The following is a 20,719-nucleotide window of genomic DNA, read 5'->3' as shown; positions in this document are numbered from 1 at the left end:
CTCTCTGTTGGAGTGGTCAGCACCTAGGGATGTAAGCAGCATATACATGGTGTCATTTAGTTAACCAAACCCGGTAAGCGCGCCGATTTGAAGCACATGGCACCGTGCACTATTTTTACAGTGCTGGGGCCACTCCACGCGAGAAACTAAGCTTGCAGTTGCCTCGTCACATTCACAGAACACCAAAGGTTTTGTTTCCAGTAACGCGGCCTGCTCGCCGCACAAACTTGAGATCGCCTAAAGAAAATCAGAAAATGGGGATTCTAGCACTATATCAACCGCCACGTTGTGAAGTAACGTCATCTTTTTCTCTGTTCACAGCCTACAGTGCTCACCCTGTACCCTGCGTTTTTCACAAAATTTGAGGAACATCCACTACTGAACCATGTGGACACAACCAGCGTCAAAAAGCTTATGACAGGTGGAAGCTCCGTGAGCTCAACTGCACTGCAGAAAATCATAATGAAGCTCGGCTTGAAGGGCGTCACGCAAAGTATGTTAACTCATCCTTGTCACTGTCAATTTATTATTTAGCCAAGAAATTTTTGATTTTGTAAATTTTTTCTGTGTTATGAAACATAGCCCCATAACATGTTACCAAGGCAGGAACGGAATGCGCGCTCGTCACGACCCGTCCACAACCACCTTCTTTTGCTCGCGTATCTCAGCGCAGTGCCCCCAGTTCCCGTCAAGTGCACCCGGGGCGCCTTGTTTTACGCTCTGGGCCTATGAAAACGCTGCTCCGTCAGCTTCCGACCTGCAATGAATGGTGCCGCATGTAGCGCTGTGTGAAAGCTATCATCACAGAAAAACGGCCTTGGCTTGCAAAGTGCTGAAAGACAGCTGCTTGTGCACAGGCGCAAGAGGGATCTCTGCGCGACGGAGCCACAGTTCGCTTCGTAATAGTTATTATAAACGAAACAAGCGATCACGCTTTTAGCTCTGCGCGTTGCTCTTGCTGCAAAATCTCTGAAGTATTTCGCGGTTAGGAGTGCTCAACATTTTTTTTGGCATGGGATGCAGCGGAGGCAGGCTCGTGACACGTCTCTTTAGTGACGAGCAGGTTAGAACATCGCCAAAGAGATAGTGCTGTTCATTGCGACGCCTTCAAGAGCGCTTTTTTTCACGCACTCGTATAGGAACGGTGGTGTTGAGTAGAGGTCTCTAGCAAATATTCCGGATTAAGGGGAGGGAGGCAGAGAGAAGGGTCTATTGCAGAAGGTTGACTCAAGACCTAGATATAAAGGAACCGTGACTGCGACCACGATAGCCAAACGTGTGTCTTGCACATTATGCCTGCGGACGTTGGCTGCGGGGACGCGTTTCTCATGCCTACAGAATGATTACGGTTATGCTGTTTCTTTGTGTGGCAAAAAATAAACACTCATCTAGGGAACGGAATCTATGAGGAGCCATCTTGTACAAAAGGCACTGCTAGCATATCCACCTCAGGAGTCAGAAACACAGGTAACAAAGCTAACACATCATCGCAGTGAGACCCACCGTTGTTCTCACGTGATTGACTTCAGCTAGAAATCATCCCTAAAAAAAGGCTCAAGCAACAGCAACGTGGCCCGCATCTGCCCATGACACACGTGCTCTCCTGCGAGCGTCTGTTTAAGTGAGGTCCGCTTGGCATTTGTGCTAAGGTCAGTTACTTAATTCTCTAAATATGACTGCCCAGCTGTCAGCATCAAGTTAGTTCAACTTAACTTAGTTTACAACTGAACTCAGAGTTCAACGCAGTTTGCGGTAAAGTAAATACGCTTGATGGACGGCTGGTCAATTGTTCAGAAACGCTTAAAGTACCAATGCATTCTAGCACATTGTCGCGCTTCACATAGATACAGCATCTATGCACATGTGCTCCCTGAAACTACCCAAGGGTGCATTAAGATGGTCATGGAGTTCGTGGAACAGTTCCCAAGAAAAAAAACGTAGTCCTTTAGAGAGAGTACTTTCAGCAGCTTTCTGTCTTTAGGGGTGAGGGGGGGGGATAAAACGGTGCAACAGTTTGGGAACTTGCCTGGTTACCTTTGCAGTCGAGTCACCTTTTTGCGCAAGTTAGCATTATTGCAGTACGAATAATCAATGAGTCTGTTCCTGAGTCTCAGGCTATGAGAGACGCCATAGTGAAGGGCTGTGGAAATTTCAACCCAAGGTGGTCGAAATTTCCGGAGCCCTTCACTACGGCGTCTCTCATAACCTGTGTTGCTTTGAAACGTTAAGCCCCAATAAACCTAAACCTAAGCCTAAACCTAAACCTAAACCATCATCTGTGTTCTGCGTTAATTGTCTTTTTCGTGGTTTTAAAAATTGTTATTCTAATGAAATGCAAGGTGAGCAACGGAATGTAACAGCTCTGAAAATCATATTCTAGGACAATGAAGTCAGGTCGCAAGCGAGTTGTTGCTTTGTATGCTTTTTGAATTGACTGAATACGAAAAAAAATTGTCGCCAAGACCGGTGTAATATTTACGTGCTTTGGTATTTTTGTCTCGTCATTCAGTGTATGGTATGACAGAGCTGGGCGCTTGCGTTGCATATTCGACTCCAGAAATGAATGACGTCAAGAGTGTTGGAAAGCCGGGGCCTTTTGTGGAAATGAAAGTGAGTGTTTTTTTTTGTGGACAAATAAAACATCAAGAATAGACTTCACACATTGCTTTCCTACCTAAAGCCACATGTACTATACGAAATGACGACTGATAATTGAGATATCTAGAAAATAGCAAATTTTATAGCTTGAAATTTTGTGCAGTACGGTCTTTGCTTTTGAAACTAACGGACGTAATGCGAGAAACACCGGGGCGAAGAGACAAGCATGGATGTGCTGTGGTTACTAGGCGCGGAAGTTGTCCCATGTACGCAAGTCATGCAAGATTGAAGGGCCCGTCCTGTTTGTGGAATAGTTGGAAACGGGTATAACAAAAATCTTACCTAAGGAGAGGAAAGAAGATACTACTCTGGATCAGCCTAACTGATCCGTCTTCTCTGGGGAGGGTTCTTGAACCTAATCTTGAAGCACTTAGTGTAAAATACATTTGCCGCCGGTTTCGCGCTTGTGCTCTTGGATAAGCTCTCTGTATACCGGAGCGTAGGAAAAAAATGTCCCCGGAAAATATGCCCCCGGAAATAAAGTCTCCTGGGGAAGTGCTTTTTAGGAAAGAAAAAGTCCCCACGCGAATAATAGACATTAATATGCGCATTGCGGTCGTCCTTGAAGAGGTACTCATTTGCCGATCCAAGCATTCACTTCCTTCCATATACCCCTCCGCGGTGGCTCAGAGGTTATGCCGCTGGGCTGCTGATCCGAAATACGTGCATTCGAACCCGGCCGCGGTGGTCGAATTTCGATGAAGGCAAAATTCTAGAGGCCCGTGTATCGTGCAATGTCAGTAAAGTTAAAGAAACCCAGGTAGTCGAAGTTTCCGGAGCCCTTCACTATGGCGCACCTCATAGCCAGAGACGTTTCGGGAGGTTAAACCCCCCATGAACTACAAACCACCTGGTTCCATATACTAGCATCGGAAATATGTTGTCGCACTATTATGAACAAATTAGTTTCTCAACAATATACCCGTAGCTGTGAAAGAAAGCTTAATATTTTATAAATTGTGTAGAGATTGTGCCGAGGAGCTATGGGGATGAGATTTAGTGCATTGCTTGAGCTATGTCTTCGTTTTCGCATTTTTGTTCTTACTTCCCTGACTCCTTACAAAAACTGTAACACATTCGGCAGGGAAACATTCCTTGGTACGAACGCTGTTGCCTGTACAATAATCTTCGATAGAAAGATTACCAGAGTCCCTCATTTTGCAAGCCATGAGAAAAAAAAGGAAAAATTGCAAAATCCTATTTATTGCTTTTCCAAGCATTTCAGAAGCATTTTTTCATTTGAGTAATAAACTTCAGCGGGGCTAAAACTACCGCAAATACTCCAATTTCGCAGCTAAAAAGCTGATTGAGTTATTTTTATTTTCAAAGGAAATGCCTGAAACTGTGAAGGCAAGACTATGTCAGCGTTCGCCTTTTGACCGCAGGTGTCATTGCGCAATAAAGTGTGCGCGATTTTCACAATCAGAAGGCGATCGCCTCCAAGAGAAGTATTTTAAAATATGTGCTTCTGATTCATAGCTTTCGATTTTTCAGCGCTTCAGTTAGAGCAGTAGAAAAAAGCGAACAAAAGCTACAGCCACGAGAAACCGTGCAATTTATTCTTCAAGAACATCTAAAATTTTCTAAAATAAACTTTTCAAGTCTAGCGGCTTAAGAAAGTACATTTGTATGGAGCTCAATACTGAATAAGAACGACACGGATGTTTATTTTCTTGTCCTCAAGCTTATCGGATTGTGATGTTTCACCATTATTTCTACACCACGTGGATTTATAGCCCATTCTTGAGCTTTATGCACAATTCTGTGGATTGCGAACTGACAACGTTTTCTCCGAGTGTCCTCTGGCTAGGACTAAATTATGCGTTTCAGGCGAATTAAGCATCCTTCACTCCCAAACAGGGCGCTTTTATGCACCAGCTAATGAACATAGCAAGACATATTTTACGAGGTAATGAGCTTGGTAGCAGGTTTTCCCCTGATTGCTTGCGTCATGCGTATCTTCAGAACAGAGAGGAACTCCGAAATCTATACGGAGTTGACTTCATAAATCCTGGCGTATTATTATTAGATTTATGAACTGTTTGTAAGTTAAGAAACAGTTTGTAAAAAAATTGAATCGCGTTGTAAAAATTAACCATTGATGTTTTCTGTTCGTAAAATCACGCATTCCCTTTCTTGAGGCCTGGATATGTTAATTATACCAAATAACATTTAGAAACAATGACATCAGCACAAAAAAAGGAAAAACGAACAGTGGGTAGACAACGGCGAGCACTGAACTTGCAACAACTTTTATTCACAAAAATATACATGATGTCCGATCCAGGCATTAGCGTCTGCTCATGTGCAAACACGCGAGCTCTTTAGCTAACCAACACGCCCAATTCACAGCATTAATGAAATGGCGCGTATTTTGAATTGAAACTATAAATGGTGCCTGAAAGGGTAAAGCGCATTTCGTAATTTACAACTCAAACCCTACATTACGGACCAAGCCTTGATATATCGTAGATTAGGTGCCCACGTCTCAGATTCCCTATTGAGTTCAGCAAATTAAACGTTCAAAAAGATATGATCGACGATTATTATTTTTTATTTACAGCAGTCCTCTTGGCGCTGAATCAACTGGCTACATATTGAAGAACAATTCGAAAGCAGAAGTGCCTACGGCTATTTTCTACCCGCATGACAGGCTGGACAGAAATTGTCTGCACTCTTGACACGCGTGCAAGCAGTGCACAGGTTCTGCTGTCATGCTGTGTTCTCTTCCCGGCTGCATCAACATATATTCTCGATTGCTTTTAACGGTAGGACATGTCCGAAGGCAATGAAATTAACCATTATTAGAACGTTCTTTCCCTTATGCAATGCTGACGTTGCTGTTGAAGTGGCTTCAATTGAATGGGCCGCCTTGAGGCGTGAAAATGACCACTTGCGTTGTCTCCTTTGTCTCTAGGGCACTTTGCAAAAACCTAAGCAGCCTTTCAAGGTCCGTCCTTCCAATGCATGCGTGCTGTCAAAGACAGAGGTATATATGCCAAAGCACTATTTAATCCATCACCGTGTGAGCAGTGATAAGCCTACAAGTAAGACATCCAGCTGCATTATGATACTTTAGTGCCCAATTAAAATCATAACCTACAGTGCATATTTTTTTTTAGTATCGGCCATCGCAGTGCCGTGAAATAATTCAACAAAAGTAAGGCAAAAATAAAAGAAAAACGAGAAACAGCTTAAGCTGGAAAGTCCTCCCCTGGCGCATACACAAGTAACGCTCGCCAAAGTCGTACATGACGGAGAACCGCTTTACCTGTCTTACTTTTCTGTTTGTAGTCTTAGAAACCTTCGACAACGTATCAGCGCTTTTGACATTCGTGAGGTTTTAATGCTTTCCTCAGGTGGTGGAGCGGAACACCCGGAAAGCTTTGGATCCATACGAGCATGGAGAAATTTGTGTGAAGAGCCCAGGCGCCTTCAAGGCTTACCTCAATAACCCGAAGGCGACGGCTGACGCTTACGAAAACGGCTTCGTTCGCACCGGTGGGGAACACTTTTTATCTCTAATTTCGACTCAGGACGGCGGTATAAAGATAGCTAAAGGCGTGAAACCATGTTTGACGCAGATACCGTACAGAATGCTTACGTATCTTGTTTGATTTTAATTTTATTCGCTGATTTGGTGTTTAATTTTCTGGCAGTTGAGACTGTTATCGTGCGATTTTTCGTATAGTGATGTTTCTTCAAAAGAAGAAAAAGAGGCACATAGCTGCCTGTCTCTCATTTCTGCCTGACCTCAAGTCACTCTGGGGCCACCCCATATTTGAGGAAGTGAGCCTTCACAGCAAGGCAAAGCGTCGCAATAGAAGACACTGCCTTGTGAACTTTCATTGTGGTGATCGATGGACGAAACAGCCGCCCTCTATTTTTTTGTAATTACAGGATTGATTTATTTCTTATCTGTTCCCTTCATTGTGCAGTTGATTTTGCCAGCCACAGATTACGCTTTCTGGAATGAACATTCAAAAAACGAACCAAAGATTAACTAATTCAAATCACCCCCAGTTTCTACCGACGTCATGCACCAGGGAAAAGACTGGTAACTGTAGTTCAGTTGAGAAAGCTATGTTTGTTATTACTGCAAAATCCGCTGCCTCGGGGAAGCACATGGAACATTTTTGCAGCCGCTCTCAGAGTAGCCTAGCTGTGGTATCACGGGAATTTTGCGCTGCATTTCGCCTGCGTCACCGCGTGGCCTTCATGGCGAATCACTGCACGGCCATCAGGCGCGGTGAGGGCCACACAATCCAAGGCTTTTCTCCCCTTTTCTTTTCTGCAATACACTTCGCACAGCATCCGTTCCTTGTGAACTTTAAAAGGCCTTCCCAGAGCTATTCTCTAAAAGCACGCCAGCCGCAGTTTTACCGTACAAGCTGTCCAACGTCGGTTTAGAGCAGTGTTGTCGAATGCGTGGAATCGCTTTCGGGAGTAAAGTTTCATGAAGACTTGTAGTCGACGAATCGCGCAAGAAAGAAATAAAAGACACATCATTGATTGTGAGGCAAAGAAAGACGCCGTAACTTATCAATCAGGGCGAGAACCTCTGCCGCGCAATGGGCTCTAGATGAAGGAGGGAGTGAAAGAAGGTAGAGACACTGTAGTGGAGTGCACCGGATTAATATCGACCACCTGCGGTTCTTCAACATACACTGACACCGCACAGCCCACGGGTGTCTTTAGAGTTTTACCTGAATTGAAACATGGCCCCCATAGTCAGGATGCTATCTCGCTTCCAATCAGCGAAGTGCGAACGAAATTGACGATTGAAGGCTTGAAACATTTCAAGATGTTTATTCTGAGAGGCGTTTCCAGACGCCTCGTGGATGCTTGTCGTGATCGCGCGCTCGAACACCCAACGACGAAGGCAGCATGAGGCTTGAGGTAAAGGCATGTGCTCTCCTCCTCACACGCTTCTCCCTGTCCCTCACCTGCTTCCTTTCTTCCACTCCCCTCGTGCTCCTCCGCGGACACGAATGCGAACGCCAACTACGGGATTCCTGAGGGCCTTCGCATTAACAGCTACCGCAGTAAAATGAGTTAGACAGATGGGCATGTAATCGTAGTATGCGGAATCAAATCTCATTAAAGTCACCCAGTGTTGCTTTTTCTGGAAGCACTCCTCTCCCCGTTGGTATGAAATGCACCTGCAGCAACTAAATTATGGGAACAAGGACTGTTTATCAAACCACTGCGTGAACAGATCGCTGTAAAATCGGTTTCATTTTTTAAAACTCCTCTCATAGGAGCCAGGTAGGATGCCGAAAACTAAGCTGAGCCAGAACCCAAAGTTTCTTTCGAAGCAATTTCATAGCGCTACGTTAGCGACTTCCACGCAGTGATTTTACGTACGAGCGTGAGAAACCCAAGTGCATGATATACAGAATCCGAAAGGAAGGCCAGGAGGATTTCGCACTGCTGTTCTCTTTCATCGCGTTGCAGGTGACTTGGGCTACTACACTCCCGACGGCCGCTTCTACGTGTGTGGCCGACTGAAGGAGCTGATCAAGTGCATGGGCCAGCAGGTGGCCCCGGCCGAGCTGGAAGAGCTGCTTTCCTCCGACCCTGAAGTGCGCCATGTAATCGTCGTTGGTGTGCCGCATCCCCAGTACGGAGAGGCGGCGCGAGCTTTTGTGGTGCCTCGGCGACTGCTCCAACCGGGAAGCCTCGAAGAGCTGAGAGAGGCCCAGAGACTGCAGGGGCTCGTGGCCGGTATGAATGGTCGCGCTGAATGATGGTAGAATAGCTGTTTGCTGTCGCTAACCTGCGATCCGGAAGCACCATCGTCGTAAAAAAAGTACGCGATGAAGCTGGGAAGTAAAGTCCAGAATGTACAGCCTTTGTCAAAAGTTTAGAACCCAGGGGGTTTGCTTCAAAGCACTATTGTGGCGCTCCTGTAGCACTCATGGAAGTCCTACGCATCGGAGGGAGCAGGGCGAAAAATCTTCTTACCTTCAAGACATTTGGGACGCTGAGATCGCATTACGAGCAAAGCAGTGTGGCCCATAAGCAAACCCTCTGGGCTCTAAATTTGTGATAAAGGCTGTACGTGTAACATTGCGGGACATAGCCGGACACTTGGTGATGTGTGTTAAACATGAGACCCTTTATATGGAACTTAAATATGGTGTTCCCTCCTATCTTGCCTCGTCTTTCCCAAAACTCTGGCCATGGTCGATGGGTTTGGGACAACTTTCGATGCAAGGCAGCACTTTATACCACCTCATTCTTTTTTAGGGTGTTGTCACATCCCTCTGTTGCTTTTTATACAATTAATAGAAAAGTCCGACGTGTAGCCTGGTTTACAGACAATATTCTAACGCTGACTTTCAAAAACAAGCAGCCAAAACGCCCCACCTTCCCATGTTCGAGCGTAGACGTGGATGAGGGGACGGCGAGAAGCGGCGGAAGTGGTTGAGATCCTTGATGAGCGATTTTCACAACCCCCGGAAGCGATGACGGTTCAAGGATCTTAGAGTCAGGAACGGCAGTACATGGTATTGTCTCGTTATGTGGGTGGGTCGCAGGTGGTCCGGGGTCCCCACCAGTACTACCAAGGGACCTGAGACCCCCGGGCTAGAATGTAGAGGCCGCGCTAATCCGAAGCAGGCAACCATTTTTACAGCGATAGCTGTCAAGTACCCGTTCTTAGGTTTCACGTCGTAGTAGTATGTCGTTATCTCTCGTTGCCTGTCGTAGTTTTCCGTGTAACCGGCTTGTGCGTTTCCATGGGAACCACTTGGAGAGTGGTTACCATACAAGGAAAAAGGTAGGTATCACATGTGTTGAGAAATGCATAACCGGTAGATGGTTACCACAGGAACCATCTGGAGGCTGGTTACATTGGGAGGAGGAGGGTATGGCGAGAGCGTAAGAAGGCGCAACCAGTCGGCGGTCCCCACGGAAACCATCAGGGTAGTAGGTATACCCTGGAAGGACAACAAGGGGTATACCATGGAAGGAGGCTTTATGGCGAGAGCGTAGGAAGGCGTAAGCAGAGGTTAGCTTCAACGATAACCATCCCGAAGGTGATCATCGTGAAAGGAAGAGGGCATGGCGAGAGAGTGAGAAGGCGCACCTGGTACGTGGTTGCCGTGGGAACCAACCGGAGGTAGTAATACTAGAAGGAGAAGGAGCATTGCCATGGGAGGAATGTACACAAAGAGGGACAAGCTATGGCGATAGTGTAGGAAGGGGTACCACGGTAACCACCCAGATCTACGTTACCTTGCAAGGAGGAGAAAGGGCATGGCGAGAGTGGAGGAATGTCGCACCGGCCCTCTGCGAAGCTGCTGCGAAATGCGCCGCCCTAGCTGAGGATCATCGGCGGCGCTGCGCTTCTAGGACTGTGGTCTGTAGAGGAGATCTAGACGAAAAACGACTATGTCTGGAAAACTAAAGAGAGCGCCCTAGAACTACACAGGTGTATGGTCGCTCTGATACTCTACGACATCAAATACCAATACCGTAACGGCTGTGACTGAATCTCGCGTTAACTGTGGTAACAGTTCTGTCCATTTTTTTTCTTTCTTTCTCTCTCTTTCCCGCCTCCCGGAAAAGATCAGTGATGTTTCTAGTTAGCACTACTATTTTGGCTTACTTCATTTCAGAATGTATGCAGTGGTTCTTGCACTTTAACTACGCTCCTTTGACGAAAACAATGTGTAAAACAGGCTGCCTGCCACTGTCTCTCTCTCCCTCTTCACTTCCACTTTTACTTGCGCTCGAATCACTAGAGACCTCCCTTAACTGGAGCCAGATTTTAGGCACTGGTCATATTGGATTCTTTCAACAGCGTAAAATGTTGCGCTTTGCACTTCGCATATTATTAGGGATTATATTATCAATGGTTAGGTCCAGGACCTTTTTCCCAAGAACTTCACCCTAGAAAAGCCCAGCACCAGTTCGGGGGAAATTTGTAGCCATTAGACAACCGGTGGCCACCCGGCGGCACTGGAGATCGAACCCAGCACATCCCGAATGTGAGGCGCATGCGTTTGTGCTTCTGCTGGGCACTGCTCTACATTGGACGCCAAATCAGTATTTCGGGCAGCAGAGCGAATCCGCTAGTGGTCTGTGTTAAAGGATCGATTGAAAGTTTGATTGCTTTCTTAACATGAGCGCTGTGTGGCACGCCATCCGGACGGTTGCTTTTCATTGCGTCTTTCCCAACATCCGCTTAATGCGGCCAATCTGTGATCAAAAGAACTGATCCTTATGCGAAAGTTAAAAAAAACTACGATACGATCATCAGCTACGATCTGTTGTGACACAAGTGCGTCTTGATGAGCAACCCATCTGACACCGTGAGGAGCTTTGCCTCACACACTGACACTTCTAAATACCAGACCAGGTGGAGTGTTGCGTTTTTATTGAAAAAATGACCTATAAGTGATAATTTCTTTCTTTAAACTCGAGCTTATTTGAAGAAGTTTCTGAAATAAAATGAAGTAACTTGTAGACCGCCTTCCCTATGAACACTTGCTGTCAATTCAAGACATACCAGGAACGGAAATCCAGATTTATAACAGCTGAACTATGGCTGCCTTCCTTAGATATATTGTGCACCATACAGTATAACTGATTTAATTCGAATTCCCAAATTCTTTCGAAAAAACTAGGACAGCCTAATTTCCAGGCCCTTCTATAAAAAAAAACGCGATGCCTTCATTCCTGAGTCACCCTCTGCTCCTCGCATTGTGGTACTGTTGTTCTCACTGCTATTTATTAGCATCCCTACATGTGATCGCAAAGCAGCGATTTTGTAAACAAGGTGCTCGTGCTCGAGTCGAGTGCATACGCGAGAAAAATGCTGTCCTATAACACACCTTCGGAAAGAATACTGCCACCACTTTGCTTAAAAAGGTGGCCTAAAATCTGGTGACTTGTGCTGACGTCTTCTGTGGTGATGAACTGCGGATGAGTACTGAGCGCCAATTAACCCAACGTTTTTCTAATTTCAGTTCATCTCGCTGCCCACAAACACTTGCACGCTGGTGTGGAGTTCATGGAAAACATCCCTCGCTCAGCCAGCGGCAAAGATCTTCGCAGCTCGCTAAAAGAGGCCTATGTTAAGTTGCACGGCAAAAACGCAAAGAAATAGGACATGGTATAAGCAGACTCGTCGTGCATTGCTTGTCTCATAGCGTGGTCTAGTTGGTTCTCCGCACCGATGAAAAAGTAAAACGTTTGCCAAAAGGAATTAGCCCAATGGATTTGCTTACAAGGTGTTTAGTGTGGCTATTTTAGCATACATTGAAGTCCGAAGCTTCCCCATCTAACTTATCCCCTTATATCCCCACCGAGCTTCGTTCTCTATTCGTATTACCGAGAAAGGTAATCACTGACATTTTTCTTCACACTGTTACTTAAAAAAAACAAAAACAATAAAGTTTTTTTTTTAAATCGACAAGTCTAGCCTCTGGTCATAAGACAGGCTTGCATGTTTCTGAGGGCATAAATGTCCATAACACAGAGCATGAAGAAAGCTGTCCTAAAGAACTATCGGGCCTAATGCCATCTTTGTGTAAGTTCATGGGAACACTTGCATTTGGCAAATAAATTTCGTCCTAATTTAAGAAAGAGAACTTTTGCTCTGGTATGAAGAAAATGCGCGACCGGTTGACACTTCCATTAACTGATTTGTTCTGATGACATTCTAGGGTTAAAAAACCGTAGCTCAAAAAAGAGCCCGAAAACTGCGGGACCTGGCCGCCAGATTTCAACAACAACGTGCATTGGAATGACTGAAAAAAGATAGTCTCTCTATTCATTCAAAATGTTCTGTCATCTTCGTACATCTTTCATGCCGATTATGCCGAGCTAATCTATACACGGTTAAGTGGTGGGTTTAAGAAACCGGTGCACAGTCTGTTGTCGACCACCAACGTGTGACTGGTTCTGCCTTCATATACCATCAACCAACAAACATTAGCAACTAATTTATAAAAACGTTCACGATGGTTTTACGGCGCCGCTTCACCTGTTTCACGTCATATATATATATATATATATATATATATATGCTGGAAATGGCATGACGTGATGGCACGCCGACGACTCAGAGGAGATGGCAGATGGGTACAGGATGATTTAATGGAGTATGGCCTGGCACCATCCCTCCTGCCCACGCGACTGCACAGTTCGTTGTGTTCTAGTCCGTCACGCTACTTGGGGCCGGCGAGCGATCGTCCCGATCGCGAACGAGAAGATCGGCACTGCAGAAGAAACGCAGTAGATGACGATGGGCGTACAAAATGTGTGAATAGAGAAGGAGGTCAAGGGCTTGCCGCCACGGTGGATTAGACGATGGGCTGAGGAGCGCTGACCCACGAAGCTTCTGGCCCACAGGTCACCTGGAGTCCTCGGCACAGGCCTATTATCGCACCGAATGTCACGAGTATTGGGGCTGTGTTCTTACTTATATGCGGCTTCTCGGGTCGGTCAGGTCATAGGGTCTTGTAGCGGCAGCTTCGTCATTTCGTCGTGTCTTCTGGACGGGGCGCGGGACGAGGCTGGGCTGAACGCCGAGGTCGGTTCTGGTCTGCCGGGCTGGGCAAAGACGGGCACTGCTGAACTGGTACACATGGCTGACGCAGGATGCCGAAGCTCCGGGCGTAGGATGGAAATGAAGGTACCCCTCACACCAAATCTTACGTGATGGCAAGCCGATGACTGAGACTTGATGACAGGTGGTTACAGGACGATTTATTGACCTGGGGTGCGCACTCCGGCCCGCGCCACTACATACAGTTCGTCACAATATTACGTCACAGCTGCGGTAACTCAGGACGTTCTACGTCCGCCGCTTATGAATGTGGGTGGCGCTGATGAACACTCTCAAGGTTAGGTTACTTGTAAACATAAATACCCCCGAAAGCAGAAGATTTGACAGCCGTCGCCGTAGCTCAGAGGTAGAGCACCGGACGCGTAATTCGGAGGTCGTGGGTTCGGATCCCACCGGCGGCAGTGGTTGTTTTTTCTTCTGCTTTTCTAATCAATTAGCTTTAAGCGATAACATATTCACTAATATTCTCAATTGATAAACACCACAAAATAAATAAATCGATTAAATATCCCCTGTGCCCTTTGGTGTCTGTGGCTGTTGGCTTCTTTCATATATATATATATATATATATATATATATATTATGGCGAAAGCAATAATGCGCTAGGTTTTAAGCCTTCAGCGTCTTCCCGGCGGGTCCACGTTTGACCTTTAGCTTGACCATGGTTAAAGAATGCAGCGCGAAAAGACAAGGACAAACGAAAAAGTGGACAGGACTGGCGCTCTCTGTTCCAGTCCTGTCCACTCCTGTCCTGCCAGTCCTGTCCACTTCTTCGTTTATCCTTGTCTTTTCGCGCTGCATTCTTTAACCATGATCACTTACCAACAAGCCCAGACAGCCACTTTAGTTTAACTTGACCTCTGTTGTGACGTCACGCCAGACGGAGAGAAAACGGGCCCAACTCAGATCCTCGCTGCTGTCCCAGCGGATCCACGCCGCGCCGCGTAGCAGCTGCGCGCCGCTGCCGCTGCCGCGAATAAAAATAAAACTAAAAAATAAAACCAATTAAAAATTAAAAGAAACAAGAACATAAAAAATTAAAGAAAGAAAAGCTGAGCATGGTGGCAATTGCCACCACCCCGTTTAAAGGGGGCGCTCCTATCCATCCGTCCGTCCGTCCGTCCGTCCGTCCGTCCGTCCGTCCGTCCGTCCGTCCATCCATCCATCCATCCATCCATCCATCCACCCATCCATCCATCTGTCCGTCCGTCCGTCCGTCCGTCCGTCCGTCCATCCATCCATGCATCCATCCATCCATCCATCCATCCATCCATGGTTCCGGTTATCCGCAACTTCGGCCGCCGGCTTTGGCCGCGTAGCTCGGAGCTTCTAGACAATCATCCGTTAGCGTCAGCCGCTCGTTTTGGCGACCAAGGCACGCATAAATCGCCCAGCACGTGGGGGCCCTCGCGTGGTCAATATAATGCCATGTAAAACAAATGGGCAAGACTTTGATAAACATAAGCTTTACTAAGAGCACTACCAAGACACACCACCAGCCAAACCAGGCGCAGCCAGGGCTATTGCTTTCGCAACTTACCGGGCTTAACCAAGTTAAGCCTCTGCCAACTTTTTGTAACGTGGCGGCCAGCCGAAGAACGAGGCGTGATGGACGATGGATAAGAGATGATTTGATGGCCGCTGGCCTAGCGCGAACGCTCTGTCCCGCGTCACTGCCAGCTTCGTCTTCTTCGTAACATTACCCGCGGCCACTGAGCGATCGTTCCGATCGTAAACTGAGGAAGACGTGGTCGAAGGGATGCGTGATTCAGTGATGGCGTTCATTGCAGAAAAGAAGTGGCAAGGTGATAAAGTGCTGGCCGCCATGGTGGATGAGATGATAGGCGGATGAGACCCGGTCCACGAAGCATCCGGGCCGTAGGGTGCCAGGAGCTGACGGCCGAGGTCCTTGGAAGCACCGAACGTCAGGGGGGCGGTGTCCTCATGTGTGGGCAGGATCTTGGGTCGGTCGGGTCTTGGGTCTTCGTGTCTTGTGGTCCGGGCGGGGGACGGGGCTGGGGTGAGCGGCGAGGTCGGTTCAGGTCGGGCGGGCTGGGGCACGGCCGTGCGTGGCGGACCAGGTACTCACGGCCGACCTACACGGCAGGCGCAGAACGCCGAAGCTCCGTGACCAGGATGGCGATGAAAGGAGCCCAATACCTCAAACTAAATGTAACGTGGCGGCCAGCCGAAGAATGAGGCATGATGAACGATGGCCTCTTGGGAAATGGGAGCCATCCTGGCGACTCAAGGCGTGGTGCACGTTATGGGTTCATGGCAAAGCTTCAGGCGGCTAATCGGAACGGTTTCACGGCCTTGACGGCGGTGGTCAGAGCAGGCTGCCAACGGTTCCACAACGTAGTTCATGGGGGAACTCTGAGAGACAACATGGTAAGGGCCCTGATATTTGGCAAGGAACTTGGATGACAGGACAGGAGTGCCAGAAGGGACCTAGAGGCAAACAAGGAAGCAGGCAGGCAGGTGGAGAAAGGCTTGACCAGAATTGGGGTGTTCTTTCTGTCAATGTGGATCGTGGCACGTGAGGGACCGGGCTAGTTGGCAGTATTCTTCGGCACACTGGTAGGTAGATTTCAGAAGCAGACGAGCAGTCAGAGGCATTAGGATGGTAGGGGACAATGGCGTCAAGCAGGCAGCTAGGTTAACATCCTTAAAACAGGAAAAATGGCGAAAACAAGGTTGTAGACGGACGGCGGTATTATAGGCGTATGTGATAAGTAGTCGTACGAGGTCCCAGTTAGAGAGGTCGGGAGTGACATACATCGTGAGCATGTCACCGATCGTCCGATTAAACGTTTCAGCCAGGATCTTCGTCTGAGGACGGTACACCGTGCTTGTTCTGTGAACTACGCGTCATTCTTCTAGGGGCGCCTGGACAACATCTGATGAAAACACGCGGCCACGGTCGTTAAGATGCTCGCGGGCAGTACCGTGGCAAAGAACAAGCTGGCGAAGAAAACAAAAGCTACTTCTCTAGCTTTAGCGGCCGAAAAAGCGGATGTTTCGGCATAGCGCCTGAGATGGTCTACGGCGACGTTCATCCAGCGGTGAGCAGAAGCGGAAGGCCGCAGAGGCTGATAAAGGTCGATGCCCATACGATCAAACGGACGGGCAGGGCAAGGTAAAGACTGCAATGGTCTAGAAAGGCGCTGCGGTGGGGACTTTCGGCGTTGGCAGTCAAGGCATGAGAAAATGTACTTTTGTAGAAAGGTGTAAATGCCTCGCCAGAAGTACCGGTGCTGAAGTCGCGTGTATGTTAAGAGATCAGCATGAGCGTTCCTTGGTTTGACGTAAAAAAATGCGCAGACCTCAGTGCTTAGGTATATGACAAGTAGTCATCTTCGACCATCTGGCATGTAATTCCAGCGATAAAGAAGACCGTATTGCCGAGTGAAGAATCAGGCTTGACGAAGCGAGCGGGAGGGTGCTGGCGTAGCGCGGCCGGAGGGGATGGTCCTTCAGAGGATAGTTAGTTAGTTATATTGATTTTAATGGCGCAAAAGCAACTGAGGCTATGATGCGCCAAACACAAGGTTAGAGTTTTTGTTAAAGGTGAAGCTTTTATACTTAGAGTTTGTTTAAAACACTGGCTTCCTTGAGAAACCTAAAAATACAAGAGATGTCAACCAGTGCTCGATCACCTAAAAGTAACATGGGGTGTAAAGGGATGCTTTCTCTGTAAAATGTTGTGAAATATTTCTTTCTTAGTTCTTCTAGTTTTATGCATGAAATTAAAATGTGGTTCACCGTGAGTTCAGCACCACACATTTCACAGAGAGGTTTGTTCTGTTTGGTTAGTAGAAAGCTGTGCGTGAGGTGGGTGTGTCCAATGCGGAGCCGACATAAAATAACTTCGGTAAAACGTTCTTGATGCCTACATGATTGCCATTCCCCTAAAATTGGTTTCACAGAATGTAGTTTGTTGTTTATGTGTTTTTGCCATGCAGCCTGCCACTTATTTTTGAGTTTACTGGTGATAAACTTTAAACAATCCCTGTGCGGTATGTTCACTTGCTTTATTTGGCCATTCCGGGCTTGTGCAGCGCATACATCTGCTTTCTCATTACCTACGATTCCAACATGGCTAGGAACCCAGCAGAATTTAATGTTATGTTTTTGTTTTGTGATTTTAACAATGTTATGTATGATGTTACCTATTATGGGTTCAGCAGCGTTTCTGGAGTGCAGTGCTTTGAGCATACTAAGGGAATCGGTGTAAATGATGCTATTTTTGATGTTTTCTCTTACTATTTTTTCTACAGCTACAAAGATGGCATAACACTCAGCAGTAAAAACCGATGCGCATTCTGGTAATCGCATTATCTGTTTATTTTTTTCTTGAATTACTGCACTTCCAACGTGACTTTCTGTTTTTGAGCCATCTGTATAAAATTCAATGTAGGTGTCATACTTTTCTTGTAGTGCAAAGAATTCCTGTAATATGTACTCATTTGGCGCTTGCTTTTTATCTAAATGTGTCATTGTGAGGTCACATACTGAAGGCAGGCTGTACCATGGTGGCAAATATTCATTTCTTTGTACAATATTCGGTAAGCAGTCTAGTACTGTTAGCTCTTCACATTTGTCTTCAAAGCGCAATAGTAATGGTCTGATAGAATGTGGTTTGTTGATGAATAATCTTTTAGATGGGCACTTGGTGACAACTGGATGGCAGAGATGTTTCGGAAGAGAACGGATTTTTAAGACGTATGTGCATGTTAGTGCGATTCTTCGGTCCTCAAGAGCGGGCTCATTAGTTTCAACGTATAGGCTGGCTACTGGTGATGTTCTGTATGCTCCAGATGATAGGCGCAGACCAAGATTATGAATGGGGTTTAATCTTTTTAAGTAGGATGCTCTTGCCGAACCATATACTATGCACCCGTAGTCCAGCTTGGAGCGCACCAGAGAGCGATATATTTGTAAAAGGCTTGCTCTATCGGACCCCCACCGCTTCCGTGAGAGCACTTTTAAGATATTGAGGACTTGAGAAGCTTTCTTTTTAAGGTTGTTAATGTGTGGTAGAAATGTGAGTTTCTTGTCGAAAGTTAGGCCTAAAAATTTGTGTTCTTGTTTAATTGGTAGCGCAGTGTGATTCAGGTATAGACTGGGATCGACCTGTAGGCCTCGTCGCAATGAGAAAAGAACAGCTACTGTTTTTTGAGGGGAAAATTTAAATCCATTTCTGTCTGCCCAAGAACCTAGTTTATTTAGTGTGATTTGTATTTGTCTCTCACAGGTTGATATACTGGAGGACGTGCATGCTATTTGTAGGTCATCTACATAAACTGAAAACATTATGGACTTGGGTATTACTTTAGCTAAGGAATTCATTTTTACTATGAAGAGTGTCGTGCTTAGAATGCACCGCTGGGGTACGCCGTTCTCTTGGGTGAAAGTCATGGAGAGAGTTGCTCCTAGGCGGACTCGGAATGTGCGGTTAGCCAGGAAGTCGTTCAAGCAGTTCATCATCCTGCCGCGGATACCTAGCTCTGCTAGGTCCCGGAGGATGCCGAACTTCCACGTAGTATCGTAGGCCTTCTCCAAGACGAAGAAGACCCCAATACAGTGCTGCTTGTGGATGAACGCCTCCCGGATGGTGTTTTATAGGCGGACAAGATGATCTGTGGTGGAGCATGTTTTCTTAAACCCACATTGGTGTTTATCTAGTAGTTGCCGAGATTCAAGTACGAAGGTTAGTCTAATGTTTATTACACTTTCGAAAGATTTAGCAATGCAGCTGGTGAGGGCTATTGGTCTATAACTGCTAGGACTTGTTGGTGGTTTTCCGGGTTTGAGAAAGGGTATTATGACTGCTTTTTTCCACTCGTCAGGTATATTTCCAGTTATCCAGATTTTATTAAAGAATTTTAACAGTGCCTCTACAGCAGCCTCCGAGAGATGGGCAAGCATAGCGTAATGCACATTGTCCGGTCCTGGTGCTGTCTTTTTTCCAGAAGATAATACCTTATTTAATTCTTGCAGTGTGAAAGGCTGGTTGTAATCCTCATGTATACCTGCTCCGGATGGGAATTTTTGTTTTTCAGCTATTGCTTTGTGTTTCTGAAATGTGTTTGTGTAGTTGGATGAACTTGAGATCTCAGCAAAATGCTCGCCTAATATGTTGGCCTGTTCTTCTAAAGATGTTTGTGTCCCGGGTGCTGTCAAGAGGGGAAGTGTGAAAGTCACCAGTAAATTTACGAACTTTTTCCCACATTTTCTTTGATGTTATTGAACTATTTATTGAGGAGACATATTTCTGCCAAGAGGTTTTCTCTGCATTTCTTCGCACATAGCGCGCTCTGGCTTTTGCCTTCTTAAAGGTAAGTAAGTTCTCTGCAGTGGGATATCGACGCAGAGTGCTCCACGCTTTGTTTTGTTGTTTTTTTGCTAATGTGCATTCTTTTGTCCACCACACTTTGTGTTTCTTTTGTGCGAGTCCTGTTGTTTGTGGTATAGCGAGTGTTGCGGCCGATATTATGCATTCAGTAAACTTCTCATTAATTTCATCTGTGCTTAGGTCGTCACAAAATTCCTTTTCCAGAGTGGCACTTTTTGTAAAAAGTGACCAGTCGGCGAGCTGAATTTTCCAGCGCCGTGGCCTTGTGGGGATGATTGGAGTCGACGATGAGAGCCTGATGATGGTAGGTAAGTGATCACTGCTCATGGGGTCATTTAAAACATCCCATTTAAAATCGTTAAAAAGTAATGGTGATGCGAAAGCTAAATCGAGAGAGCTCATTTTTGCTGAGCTTGGACAGCAATATGTGGCTTTTCCCGTATTTAAAAGACAGATATTATTCGAAAGTATAAAATCTTCGATTGTTTGGCCTCTAGAGTCACAGCGTTCGCTTCCCCAAAACGGAGAGTGAGCGTTAAAATCGCCAACTACCAGAAATGGCTCCGGCAGTTCATCGATCAGGCCTTCTAGATCTTGGCATGTTAATGTGATGTGTGGGGGAAGATATACAGAACATATTGTTATGGTTTTGTAGCTGATGACGCTAACTGCAACCGCCTCAAGTTTTGTTTTCAGTTTGATTTCTTGAGCCGGGACGCCGCTTTGGATGATGATTGCGACGCCTCCCGACAGTCTATTTGCATGTTCGCGATCACGCCTAAAAGTTGTATAATGTTTTAAGATATTTGAATGTTGTGGACCAAGATTGGTCTCCTGGAGACATAGAGATATAGGCATCACTGACCCTAGAATATCAGTTATATCACTGTAGTTCCTCAACATTCCTCTACAGTTCCACTGAACCACAAATGTCATGTTTGTTTTTTGGGTGGGAATGGAACGGAAGAAGTTTACTGTTCTGGGCCCGTTACCGGGGTTCTATCTTTTCTTCGCTCGTGAGAGCCGGTCCGCCGCTGCAAAGCGGGCGGAGTGTTAGTTGTATCCATCACCTCACCAGAGGTGCTGGAGGACCGCGAAGCCGCGGATGTTTTGGTGTCGGG

At 46.4% G+C, this 20,719-nt stretch overlaps 1 protein-coding gene across 1 annotated transcript in view; it reads left to right on the top strand.

The window, feature by feature from the left end:
- LOC149358003 (uncharacterized) overlaps window positions 1-11,776 on the top strand; it is a 38,876-nt gene extending 27,100 nt beyond the window's left edge. The window contains exons 6-10 of the mRNA XM_089576714.1: window positions 322-493; window positions 2,510-2,610; window positions 6,018-6,159; window positions 8,116-8,385; window positions 11,637-11,776. Of these exons, the coding sequence (XP_089432840.1) occupies window positions 322-493; window positions 2,510-2,610; window positions 6,018-6,159; window positions 8,116-8,385; window positions 11,637-11,776 (825 nt within the window). The remainder of the gene's footprint in view (window positions 1-321; window positions 494-2,509; window positions 2,611-6,017; window positions 6,160-8,115; window positions 8,386-11,636) is intronic.
- The last annotated feature ends 8,943 nt before the right edge of the window (window positions 11,777-20,719 follow it).

This window comes from Amblyomma mixtum, chromosome 3 (assembly GCF_055824585.1).
Source record: "Amblyomma mixtum isolate Tamu chromosome 3, ASM5582458v1, whole genome shotgun sequence".
Classification (NCBI taxonomy): domain Eukaryota; kingdom Metazoa; phylum Arthropoda; class Arachnida; order Ixodida; family Ixodidae; genus Amblyomma; species Amblyomma mixtum.
Note: the sequence above shows the minus strand (reverse complement) of the source record. Positions and strands in the feature narration are given on the sequence as shown.